This window comes from Mustela nivalis (genome assembly GCF_964662115.1).
Source record: "Mustela nivalis genome assembly, chromosome: 7".
NCBI lineage: Eukaryota > Metazoa > Chordata > Mammalia > Carnivora > Mustelidae > Mustela > Mustela nivalis.
In genome coordinates this window covers 125,647,339-125,660,418 of record NC_139026.1, presented here as the reverse complement: position 1 = coordinate 125,660,418, position 13,080 = coordinate 125,647,339, and the positions used below count along the sequence as shown (strand labels likewise).

The 13,080-nt window shown below is 42.3% G+C and overlaps 1 protein-coding gene and 1 long non-coding RNA gene across 10 annotated transcripts in view; one reads left to right on the top strand and one right to left on the bottom strand.

Moving 5' to 3' along the window:
- RSU1 (Ras suppressor protein 1) overlaps window positions 1-5,488 on the top strand; it is a 185,467-nt gene extending 179,979 nt beyond the window's left edge. For all 8 annotated transcript variants that reach the window (XM_082742018.1, XM_082742012.1, XM_082742013.1 and 5 more), the window contains one exon: window positions 4,875-5,488. In XM_082742018.1, coding sequence (XP_082598144.1) covers window positions 4,875-4,960 — 86 coding nt within the window. In that variant the 3' untranslated portion in view covers window positions 4,961-5,488. The remainder of the gene's footprint in view (window positions 1-4,874) is intronic.
- The window catches only part of LOC309870034, a 33,706-nt gene that overhangs the window by 4,830 nt on the left and 15,796 nt on the right, over window positions 1-13,080 (bottom strand). Inside the window, exon 3 of one of the 2 annotated variants that reach the window (XR_014314438.1) lies at window positions 4,980-5,575. The exons of the other annotated variant lie outside the window; for it this stretch is intronic. This is a non-coding gene — a long non-coding RNA (uncharacterized lncRNA). Of the gene's footprint in view, window positions 1-4,979; window positions 5,576-13,080 lie in introns of those variants that run through there. 2 annotated transcript variants of the gene reach the window in all.

Here is a 13,080-nt window from a genome sequence, read left to right as displayed (position 1 = left end):
GATGTTGGGGGAGAGGAGTGTTCCTAAGACTCTAGGGCTTGAACATTTTGTCCCCCAGCGGCTGCTGCCCTGTTGGTGACCTTGAGCCTGGCTCCCTTTGTCGCCACTCAAGCTGGTGGCCCAGTTTCAGTGCCCACGGGAAGCCTCCTCCCTCCAAAGGTGCATAGTGGCAGGGTCACACTCCTGGCTCTGTTGTGTGCTCAAACGCAACACGTCAGGTGGAAGATGCTGGTCAGCTTAGCCTGAGTCTTGGACCTGTGCGAGAGCTCAGAGATGCCCGCTGTTTAGATGGCAGTAATAGAAGAGCAAGGAACGTCTGCTCTGTCCCTGCACAGACAAGACCTTTTCTGTGTCTGGGGTTGGTCTTCGCCCAGGCCCCGCGAGGTATGAACCGGAGTGTTCATCATCAGGTCGCAGATGTGGGTTTCGACTGTGGCTAGTGAGCCGCTTGCCCGAAGAAGTCACATGTCATTGAGGGCGAGCAGGGTGCCGGAAGGCAGAGGGGACCGAAATCCCAGGACTGTTGTCAGGGGATCCCCAGGGCAGGGTGCCGTGGGCTCCGGGAGGGCAGGACAGGTGCCGCCTGGACAGGGCGCTAAGGAGACATGCTGGTCTGGGCAGTGCCTTGTGCCAGGGTCCGAGGGGTGGTTAGGATTTTCCCAGGTGGACGAGGTGGAAGGGGCAGGTGGAGCCGGAGAAGCTGCCTTCACTAAGGCCGATGGGAAGATATGTCGTACGGGAAGGGATGTGGGGTCAGGAGGGCAGAAGCCATCCTGAAGGCTGGGCCTGTGTTAATTAGACATGTTGCTTATTTTCAGTCTCTTTTGCTGTTTTGACATCTTGGAGGTCTTGCTGGCTGGGGAGAGACTGCCCTTTCCAGGCTGAGCTCAATTCCTAGAGAGAGCAACCAACTTAGCTGCCAGGTTGTCTTTGACACATAAACCAAACAATCCAAAGCCAACCCCTGGACCACCTCCTTCATGGAACTCACACAGAACAAGCTGGTATTTCCCCTGCCCTAAACGACCCCAGGGCCAGGTTCCATACAACTGGAGACCACCCTGATACCTTGAGCACCTGGAAATTATTCCAACTGTCCAACCCGAAATTCACCCAAACACACCCATTCCTTCCCATGAAACCATGGGAAGGGTCCTGCTCCCTGCTTCGTTCTTTCCCGATCCTCACCGACCTTGGCACTTCCCCAGTGACCATGTGTGGTATGGCATGTCCCGTCCTCTTGGGAAACTTCTTTTGGTGGCATTGGCCTCTCCATGTCTCACTTAGGTCACCTCTAGAAGTTAAATCCTGGGTACATTCAAAACACAGGCCAGGGTGTGAGCTTCAGAGAATGGGGGTGATCGGGGACCATCCAGTCCAGCAGGAGTAGAGAGGAGACACTTTGCTCACCTGTTTCCTCTTCTTCTCGTAGAAGCAGACATTTTTCCTCTGGGGCACACTTTGTCCTCTTTGTAACTTAGTTTTTTAACTTTTCCTTCTTTCCAATGACCTGCTTCCCGCAGCAAGTCTCCCATTTTTCTTCCACTGAAAGTAAGCACACGCCTCACTTCTAGGCTGCCCTCTCGGGCCCAGAAAGGTCCATTTAACTGCATTAGTTTCCTGTTGTTATAACAAAGTACCGTGAGCTTGGTGCCTGCAAACAAAGCAGATAGGTCCTCTTACAGTTCTGGAGGTCAGAAGTCTGAAATCAAGGTGTCCACAGGGTTGTGTCCTTCCGGAAGCTCTGGGGGAGAATGCCCTTCCTTCCTTCCAGTTCCCAGAGGCTGCCTGCATTTCTTTCTGGGAGCCCCTTTCCTCCATCTTCAAGGCCAGCAGTGTAATGTGTTCAGATCTCTCTGACTCTGACCTTCCGTGTGAAGGTCAGAAGACTCTTGTGATTACATTGAGCCCACCCAGAAAATGCAGGCTAGTCTTCCCAGCCCCAGATCCTTAGTTAATCACCTCCACAGAGTCCCTGTATGACACAAGACGTTCACAGGTTTCAGGAGTCAGAGCGTCAGTATTTGGGGGAGCCATTATTCTGCCTACCACACTGACTTACCAAGTGGAAAGGCCATGCCTAATCCGTGGTGGAGCCAGGAATGGAACCCCGGGCTTCGGACCCTCAGGTACTTGTCATTACTGCTCTGCCCCAGTGAAGTCTCCCTGTGGGCACGGCCACCAGCACAGCCGGAGGAGTCGGGGGCCAGGCGGAGGACACAGCAGCACCCCTGTGTCGCCAGTGACTCACTGAGGAAGTGGGGGCATGCATTTAGCTCTGCCTTAGTTGCTTTCTTCAAAGAGGATTAAAACCTTTCTCCCAGAGATGCTTGGGCATTTGGCATTGATAGAAAATACCATGTTATTTTTTTTCCAAAGGAAAAAGCCCTAAAGAAGGAATCATGTAATTATCTTTATTAAATCCCACCAGCTACAACCCACGTCAGTCGTGTTTTTCCATAATCATTTGCTGACCACTTCGAGTAGATGAACCAGGTACTGGGCTGTTTAACCACTGAAGCCACCATACTCAGAACACAGCATTGTTTTTTTTACAGAGGGAGAAACTGAGGCATGGCAAGCAAGAGATGTGGGGGATGCCATTCCTTTGCCCAGAGTCCACAGCTATTCAATTGTGAAAGGAGGATTTAAACATCAAGCTCAGGGATGCTCTGTCTGATCTGGCCCCATGTAGTGACTTGCTCTATAACTCCAGGAGGTCCAGGCGCAGTGGGGTCTGACTGTAAAAAAGGCAGATTTTTGGAACATTGGAACATTCTAGTTCCTGCCTAACAAAAGGAGCCTTGCTGAGTTGCAAACTGCTTTTGCACCGCCTTCTGAGATGACTTTGCTGGGTCACCACGGTCAGGCCCAACGAAACCCCCACCTCTTCCTGGAAGCCCTCCGTGCCCACCTCCGCTCTTACTCCTTCAGGACACGACACGTGTGCCCTTGTCATATCTCCTTTTCCCTCCTCTGGACATCTTCTTTGTTGTCACTCTTGCCCGATTCGCCAGCTCACACACTACGGAGCTGTACTTCTACAGGTTTCTGTGACCCTTAAAAGTTGAATGCTGTCTGAGTAAGAACAGGGATTTTTTTTTCCCCTTCCTGGGGCAGAGAGGAGACGTACATGAGGCCGGAAGGGAGCCAGGCGTGCACAACCCAGAGTCAGGCCTTTGCTGTGTGCAGGGCCAGAGGAGCTTGGAGCGCTGGGGCCTCTGGGGACAGCACCCTGCTGTGTGAGCGTGAAGAAAGCTGTGTCCTAGGAGGAGGGGAGGGGTCGGGGCTCCTAGAGGAAGAAGTATGTTTCTGGATACGTGTTGCTAAAGCTGAGGAATGTGGCGGAGGAGTCTACCTTTGCTGCTACTTGAACCTGTTTGATGCCTCCTACCTGTCTGATGCTGCAGGCGGAGGCTGGGGGTCCCCCAGATACTGGAGGACAGTCTTGCCATCATAAGATCCTTAATCACCTCTGCAGAGGCCCTTTTGCTGTTGAAGGAGATTGTCCCAAGGTCCTGGGATTGGGACAGGGACGTTAGTGGGGTTGGGAAAGCAAGAGGAGGACAGCTGGGCTGAAATGACCCCTGTGCCCAAACCAGTGGTTCCTTTCCTGGGATCCAGGGCCCCTGGGTGTCCATGACATAGACAGCAGGGGGCTCAGTGGCCCTTCTTGAAGTGGAGGGGAAGGGGCCTTAGGTGGATTTAAAGAGCCTCTTAAATGGGGAGACAGTCCCGGACCCCTTTACCTGGAGACATTCCCAGCCCCAGACCCTGCATTCTAAGCTCCGAGGGGCAGAAACCCACCTTCATGGCCACTCGTAGCCCTTCTGGGGGAGACACTTGGAAGCCTCTGCAGAAGACAGACCACACTATGACCTATCACTGCTCCCTCATTACTTGGTCTGTTGGCCAGCTGTGTGTGTGAGGTCCGTCCTTGGGCCTGGCAACTGCGGTGTCCGTGTCCTCGAGAGCATCCCCTGGGACACCTTGCACCGGGAGGTCAGCCTTGGCGTCCTCCCCCATTTACACGGCACAAGGCAGTGGCCACAAGCAGATCACGCTCCTCTCTGCAGGAGCGGAGGCACGCCCCGGGCTCTCTCTGGGACACACTTCCATCCGTAAGGGGAGTTAAGGTTGAACTGTATTTATTTGAGGGTGGCTTTTAATTTTCTTTAATCAGAATTACTCATAAATTATCAATTAATTACTATCTGCTGTTGAGTTCAGTCCTCTCCGCCACAAATGAGCGACGCTCTGCGACGAATGCCATCCACTGTAATTGTAGGGTACTTTGTCAACATTTAATCAACGGTCCTTATTAACGTGGCATTGATGTGTGGCCGCCGTCCCAGCGCTATCAATCACGAGTGAGCAGCCAAAGCAGGCTCGGACACCATTGCTCTCTGTCACATTATCCAGCCCCAGGGCTCTGCCGGCCAGGCACGATGTTCACTTTTCACTAAATGGACACTGTCTCTTCAGTGCGACCCAGTTTTTGTCATTGTCGACTTCAACACTCACAGCCGTTCGAGCTTCAGTCCAGAGCAGCTGGGCTCGGCAGCACTGGTTCTCACAGCCCCAGGTCCCTATTCCTTTGGTGTTTCCACCCTCAGCCCATTGAGTGTGAAATTGCAGGATACTTGTCCAGAACTGACCTACCTCATAGTGTTCTCTGTGCGCGCGCGCGTGTGTGCGTAAGAGAATTGTACATTCTGAAATAAAATGACCTGGACCAAGCAGAAGTGATCTTTTAGTTTTCTTTGTCTTCCTGAACATTCCTGGAGATTAGTCTGTTCTCTAAAGCCCTCCCAATAAAAGCTGGTCCTGTGTTAGCAAGGTGGATCTCACCGTTTCTCCCTCTCTCTTTTCAGCCTCTACGGCAGACACATGCAAGCAAACCCAGAACCGCCGAAGAAAAATAATGACAAATCGAAAAAGATCAGCCGGAAACCCCTGACAGCCAAGAACAAATAAAGGGTTGGCATGGGCTGAACTTCTGGTTGCTTCTCTCATTATGACTTCTATTCTCTGTTACTGTATTCCACAAATAAATACTGTGTGTATGTGTTGTTGTTATTTTTCCCTCTTTCTAGCACTTATCACTTTACCTTTTAAAATGCTTTTGGTAGGTGGTAGATTTTTTATAAATTCTTAAAACCATTTCCATTTGTTTGCTTAAAAATACCACAGGCAGGAAACAAAGCTCTAATTCAACTGCAAATTCCATAGCAGGCACAGAGTTCAGTCCCTTGAATAGACGTTCACAAAGTTGCGTATTATTAAAAGAATAATTAAAACCATGTGATTGCTTAAATGTCACAGTTAACACCATTCACTCTTCTGTTTATTCATACAAGTCATTATTTTGCTCTGTTAAAAGTTTTCTGTAACCATCGAGATGTTATGTTAAATAGCAAATAATTTTTAATAAAATCTTAAATTTGTATCACATGTCGCCTCTTGAATAAAGAATGGCCTGATCTTAGGGTGTGCACATCTTTGTTTATTTTCTTCCCCCCTAAACAATCCCATCCGAACTGTATTGGCTGTAGATGGTAAACTCTAGAACGTTCTGGGAAAGAAATGCAAAATTACATCAGAATTGGTTTCTTCTCGCATTGATTTGTCAGGTTGGATTTTTTTCCCCCCTTTGAAGACTGTTTCTAAATTAGGAAGGAGCAGAAAAACAAATCTCTGGGAGACTCTGCCAAAGGATTTTGGAAAGCAGCACTTCTTAGCTGAAGAAATGGTGACTTCTGCCAGCGGCTGGTAGACAAAAGTTGTGAAACGGAGAGAGAAAAACTCAGGGATGTTTCTTGTCACTGCAGCAGATCTGCTCAGAGCAGAGCACCCTCCCGCGTGACTCTGGTGGTGCCAACGGGGTTGTGTGAACGTGCACACCCAGCCCCACTCCCAGGAAGAAACTGCAGCTGCAGAGTCATTAAACAAGCAATTGTGTAGCATCTGTGATAGGCAGCTTTGTTCTTACCAACAGTAATATGGATGTGAGTGAAAATAAACCCAAGCAGCATCCTTGCGCTAAGAGGGCTGCCAACACCCAGCGCCTCAAAACAAAAGGAGAGTGAAGACGTAACCCTCTCAGATTGTGGCGTGTCTACCCCGTCTCCCCTCCCTTCCGTTTCACAGTGGAACCCCCCAAGAACCAGGATCCCCTAGGACATGGAAAAAACCAGAATCAAAACACAACCAGAAAAAAAAAATCCAGATTTACGTGGGAGACGGACTTTGCATTTGAATCAGAGAGACCCCTGATCAAGATCAGGATCTACGCTCACTGTTTCTGGAAAACTTCTTGGTACACCATTCCTGTGGGCAAAGGAATTCCCCGGTACCATCTCCTCTTTGGAGTTAGGGTCGACTTAAGTTTTCTAGGGGCAGTCTTTCCCTCAGCCTGAATTTTTTTCAGTTGTTTTTTTAACTCGTAAAATTGCAGGAGGATGAACAATGCCTCTGCTGTTGTTGATTGGAAACTGAGCGAGCAGCAAAGCATTAGTAAAAATATCATGATAACTCCTAGGAATCATTTCTTTAAAAGATGAAAACTCTCAATAGAAATATGGGCAATACACGTAAATTTGCAGAGAGGAAATATCTCTAAGGAACATGAAAAAAAAACATCCAAACTCACCAGTAATCAAAAAAAATACAAATCAGACCAAAAATAAATAACGTGTAACAATGAGATATGTGCAATCTCTAAGAAACATGAAAAAAATCCAAACTCACCAGTAATCAAAAAAAATACAAATCAGACCAAAAATAAATACGTGTAACAATGAGATATGTGCAAATATTTTTTTTAAAGGCGTAGTTACTGGTGGGGAGGAACATGAGATAAATGTTCTTATATGCTGCTATTGGGAATATAAATTTCTCTTCAGGAAGGTGGTAGCAATTTGACATACATAGCAAAACCTTAAAATTGTGTACTCCAACCCAGAAGTTTTATTTCTAGGAATTTATCCTGAGGACATTATCAGAGATGCACACAAAGAGCTATATTTGAAAATTACCTTACTGCTTTTTACACAGTGGAAACACGGACAAAAGTAAATGCCTACCCATGGAAGAAGGGTTAACAGCAGTGTGTTCCCATGACAAACTTTTATGAAGACGTTAAAACTTACAGAACAGTATCTAAGGGCAAAGGGAGATAATGCTATCCTCAAGTAAGAAAGTAAAATTTAAAGAACTATATGGTCCTAGCAGTGTAAAAAGGAAATGATGTTTATAATATGTATATGCAGAAAAATTAAATGGACCAGGATTTTTTTGGCTGATAAATTATCTCTCCGTGGTTGGGTTAAGATTGTTTTTAATTTTAAAAAAAATTTCTAATTTTTATTATTTTTTAATTATTAATTTTTTAATTTTAATTCCAGTGTGGTTAACATAGAGTGTTGTATTAGTTTCAAGTGTTAACGATGTAGTGATTCAACAATTCTGTACATTACCTAGGGCTCATCCGGATAAGTGTACTCTTAATCCCCTTCACCAATTGTTTTTAATTTTAAATACTTTTTCTCTAAATTTTCTGTAGTGATTATGTGTACTTTTGTAATCAAAAAATATTAAATACTTGTTTTCAAAATGAAATGCGTACAGTTAGCAATCTAGAAAATAATGTATATTTGTATTCAAGCATAATATAAAATCTTAGGGTATTTTTTTTGTCATGAAAGTGGGTTTTTTGCGTGTTCTCATACACTTTTTGGTTGCTTGGTACCCTGATTAATGTTTTATCCACAGTTCATTATTACCAAGTTTTACTGAGATATAATTGACATACAGCACTGTGTAATTTTCAAGTATACAGCATCGTGATTTGACTCATATATTGTGAAGTGATTACCGCAGTAATTCAACATCCATCATTTCATATCGATAAAAAAAGTTTTCTCTTTGTGATGAGAACTCAGGATTTACTCTTAACTTTCAAATATAACATAGAGCAGTGTTAACCAGAGCCATGATGTTGTACCTTACATGCTCAGGACTTAGTGATCTTATCACTGGAAGTTCGTACCTTTTGACCATCTCATCCATTTCCTACCCCCATGCCCGCCCCTGGCAACCTCAGATCTGATCTGCTTTCCTATGAGTTTGGTTTGGTTCTTTTTTTTAGATTTCACAAGTAAATGAGATCATAGTGTGTTTCTGTTTTCTCTGACTAATTTCTCCTAACATAATGCCCTCAAGATCCATCCATGTTGTCACAAATGGCAAGGTTCTTTTTTATGGCTGAGAACTTCCAATATAGTAGTATTGCCGTGTGTATATATATGTGTGTGTGTCAGGTCTTCTCTCTCCATTTATGTATCAGCGGACACTTGGGTTACTTTCACATCTTGGCTCTTCTAAGTAATGCCGCTATGAACAAGGGGATGCAGATAGCTCTTCAACATAGTGTTTTCATTTTCTTTGGATATATTCCTGGAAGGAGAATTGATGGATATATGGTAGTTCTATTTTTAATTTTTTGAGGAACCTCCGTACTGTTTTCCATAGTAGCTGCACCCATTTATATTCCCACCAGCAGTGCACAATGGTTTCCTCTGTATCCTTGCCAGTGTTCGTTATCTCTTACCTTTTGGGGGATAGCTATTCTACCAGGTGTGAGATGATATTGTGCTTTTGATTTGTATTTCTCTACTGGGTAGTGATGTTGAGCATTTTTCATTTGTTGGCCATTTGTGTAACTTCTTCAGAAAAATGTCTATTCGGGTTCTTTGCCCATTTTGTAATTGTATTTTTTTTTTCTCTTGGGTTGTATGGACTATTTGTATATTTTGGATTTTAACAGATACAGAATTTGAAAATATGTTTTTCTATTTTGTAGGTTGTCTTTTAATTTTGTTGATCATCTCCTATGCTGTGCAGAAGTGTTTTAGTTGGATGTAATTCCTTTTACGTATTTTTAATTTTGTGGCTTGTGTTTTAGGTGTCCTATCCAAAAAATCATCGCCAAAGCCCAAGTCAGGAAGCTTTTTTTTTGTATTTTCTTCTAGGAGTTTCAAGGTTTCTTGCCTTACGTTTAAGTCCTTAGTTCTTTTTGAGTAATGTAAGACAGGGGTCTAGTTTATTCTCTCACATGTGAATCTCCATTTACTGAAGAGAACATCTCTTCCCTACTGGATGTGCTTGGCTTTCTTGTCAAATATCAGTTGACGTATATGCGTAGGTTCATTTCTGGGCTCTTGATTATGTTCTCTTGGTCTGTGTATCTGTTTTTATATTAGCACCATACTGTTTTGATTACTATAGCTTTATAATACATTTGAAGTCAGGATATATGTTATCTCCCACTTTTTTGTTCTTAGGATTGCTTTAGCTATTGGGGTCTTTTGTGGTTCCATACATGTTTTGGGATTTTTTTTTACTGTGTGTGTAAAAACTGTGATTGGAATCCTGATAGGGATTGCATTGACTCTGTGGATGGCTTTTGGTAGTATGGATGTTTCAACAATAAAAATTCTTTCAGTCTGTGAACATGAGATAGATACCTTTATGTTTATCTCTGTCTTCTTAGATATTTTTCTTCAATGTTTTATAGTTTTCAGAGTTGAAATGTTCATACCCTTAGTTAAATGTATTCCTTGGTAGTGTTTTAGATGTTATTGTAAATGGGATCAATATCTTTTTTTTCTCAGAAAGTTTGTTAGAGTATGGAAACACGACTGATTTTGCATGTTGGTTTTATATCCTGCAACTTTACTGAATTCATTGATTAGAACTAACAGTATTTCGGATGAGCTTTTAAGGTTTTCTATATAGAAATCCATGTCATCTATGAAAAGAGCCAGGTTTACTTCTTCCTTCTCAGTATTGATGCCTTTTCTTTCTTTTGCTTGATTGCTCTGGCTAGGACTTTCAGTACTGTGTTGAATATGAATGGTAAGAGTGAGTACACCTGACTTGTTCTTAACCTTAGAGAAAAAGTTTTTAACCCTCTACCACTGAGTATGATGTTAGCTGTAGTCTTTTCATATATGACCTTTATTAATAAGTATGTTCTTTCTATGCCTAGTTGAGTTTTTGTCATGATTGCATGTTGAGTCTTGTCAAATACTTTCTATGTCTATTGAGATGATTATGTTTTTTCTTTCATTTTAATAATATATATTTATGGGTTTGTGTATGTTGAACCATCCTTGCATCCCAGCAATAAAGCCCACTTGATCACAGTGAATGATCCTTTTAATGTGCTGCTGAATTTAGTATTTGCTAGTATTTTATTGAAAATTTTTTCATCCATATTCAGCCAGAGATACGTTTTCTTCTAGTGTCCTTTTTGGCTTTGTTAACAGGGTGTTGCTGGCCTAATAAAATGAGTTTGGGAGTGCTGCCTCCTCTACAATTTTTTTTTAAAGAGTTTGAGAAGGATTGATGTTAATTCTTTAATTGTTTGGTAAAATTTACCAGTGAAGCCATCAGGTCTTGGACTTTTGTGAGATTTTTGATTACTGTTCGATCTAGCTAGTAATTGTTCTCTTTAGGTTTTCTATTTCTTCCTGATCCATTCTTGGTACATTGCATTTTTCTGAGAATTTTCTCATTTCTTCTACGTTGTCTAATTTGTTGGCATATAGTTCGTAGTAGCTCCTTATGATCTTTTATATTCCTGTGGTTTCGGTTGTAATGTCTCTTTCATTTACAGTTTTGCTGATTTGGGTTCTTTGCTTTTTCCTGGTTATCTAGCTACAGGTTTGTCAAATGTATCTTTTCAAAGAACCAACTCTAGGTTGTTGTTGTTTTGTTTTGTTTTTTAAACTGTAACTTTATTTTTTCTATTGCTCTCTTCTATATTTCATGTATTTCTGCTCTGATCTTTATTATTTCCTTTCTTCTGCTAACTTTGGGGTAATTCTTGCTTTTCTAGTTCTTTGAGGTATTGAGTTAGGTGCTTTTTTTGAGTTCTTTCTCAATGTACTTCCCTCTTATAACTGATTTTGCTGCATTTCATAAATGTTGGTATGTGATGTTTCCATTTTCATTTGTCTCAAAATACTTTATTTCCCCTTTGACCCATCAATTGTTTAGGAGGGTGTTGTTTAATTTCCATTTATATATGAGTTTCCCAGTATTTCTTCTTTATTTCTAGTTTATGTTTTACCATTTCTAGTTTTACCATTATGGTCAGAGAAGATAATTGGTATGATTTTAGTCTTCTTTAATTTGCTAAGACTTGAGATTTTTTGGTTGCCTAACACATGGTGTAGCCTGAAAATGTTCCCTGTGCACTTAGGAAGAATGTGTACTCTGCTATTGACTGATAAAATGTTCTGTATATGTTTGTTAGGTTCATTTGGTTTATAATATTGTTCAAGCCTGCTGTTAACCTTATTGATTCTGTCTGAAGGATCTATCCATTGTGAAGAGTGCAGTATTAAAATCCCCAAATATTACTGTATTGCTCTTTCCTTTCCCTTTCAGCTCTGTCAGTTTTTGCTCTAGATGTTTAGGTCTTCTGTTGTAGGGTGCGTAAAAGATGTTTGCATTTGTTAAATCTTTGGGATAGATTGGTCCCTTTATAATTTTATAGTGGACTTTTTTTTTTCCCTCTTTTTACCATTTTTAATTTAAAGTCAATTTTGTCTCCTCTTGGGTTTTTTCTCTGGTGTCTTGTACAGGAACAGTTGTTGTTGGGAAGGGAGCAATGTCAGGAACAATCTATGTTGCCATCTTGGTGATGTCAGTCTCTCCAAAAGGTAGCTTTTTAACAAAAAATAACCTGACCTTTTTAGAGCAATGATGAGATCATTGTTACTGGGAAATGCTGTGCAGTCTCTCAAGCTCGCCTCTACTCTAGTGCTTTAAAGCCTGTATGGGAACCTATGGATACGTTTTTTATTCTTTGTTGGAAGCATTCTTCCTTCAACTTCTCTTTATGTAAGACACTGACTGGCCTTGCCCATGGGCTGGATACCTTGGAGAGCGTGCGAAAGAGTTCTGCTATGTAATTGCATTTGGTCCTTGCAGCAACTTTGTGAGATAAGCAGGACAGGAGTGTTTAGGAATAAGTCGTATAATGAATCTTAGATCTACAAGAGAAGTATTTCTCTTTCTTGGCTATAAGTTAAATGTTCTGTTTATCATGAGTCCAATGAATTTTTTCTTTCTGGTTAAGAGAAAAGCAAGTAGAAAATGTGAAAGCAGGCAGAAAAGGTTAGTGTTGAAGAGAGAATCCTGGTTAAAGAAGTTTTGTTTTTTGTTTTTGTTTTTTTTCCCCTGCAGGTTTGCAGAGACTGACCATCTTCCTGTCCATTTTGAATCTCTGAGAAGGAACTAAGGTATGCAGGGGCATCTGACCCAGAACTGCTTTTTCATTATGCATGGCACCACACCTATAATTGGTAGGACTCATGTTGGGATATATTCTCTAGGATTAAGCAACAGGTCTAGAGTCACATCACATTTACTCGAATAGAAACTACTTAGAAACCACTTAACATAGGTGAATCCTCACTATGTTAATTTGGAATAGATGTAGAATGAAAATTATATGATTCTAGAAGGAATTGGGTTTTCTTAGTCATCATGTCAATATTAATTTCTGGAAATACAGAGCAGAAGTTGACCCTTTCTTTGTTTTTACTTAGGCTCATGTTTATGTATGAAATAACTTGTTTGTTGTATTGAATTGCAAGTTAAGTCTCTAACAGTGAAGTTTCCAACAAAACTTTATAATCAAAATATCCCATGTGCACACTTCAGAAATTCTTCTGGGCTTCAGAAGTCTCCAGAGCTGCGGACTTCATCCCATCTTCCTCCACACCGGTCCAGGTTCTCTGACTTCTCACCTGGATTTTTACAATATCCTCCAGTTGGGCTCCCCTGCTTTTGTTCTTGCTCCCTTATAAGCTCTGTTCAGCAGTGATCCTTCTGACACAGAAACCAGAACACAGTTCTGTACAGAATCTCCCACTGGTGTCTCCCAGGAACCGTGGTCTGCGAGACCATTTGTGATCTGCCTTTCCTCCTCAACTTGTCCCACTTGCTTTATCCCAGCCTTACTGGCTCCCAGGTTCTTCTCACATTAGGGCTTTTTTGCCTTCT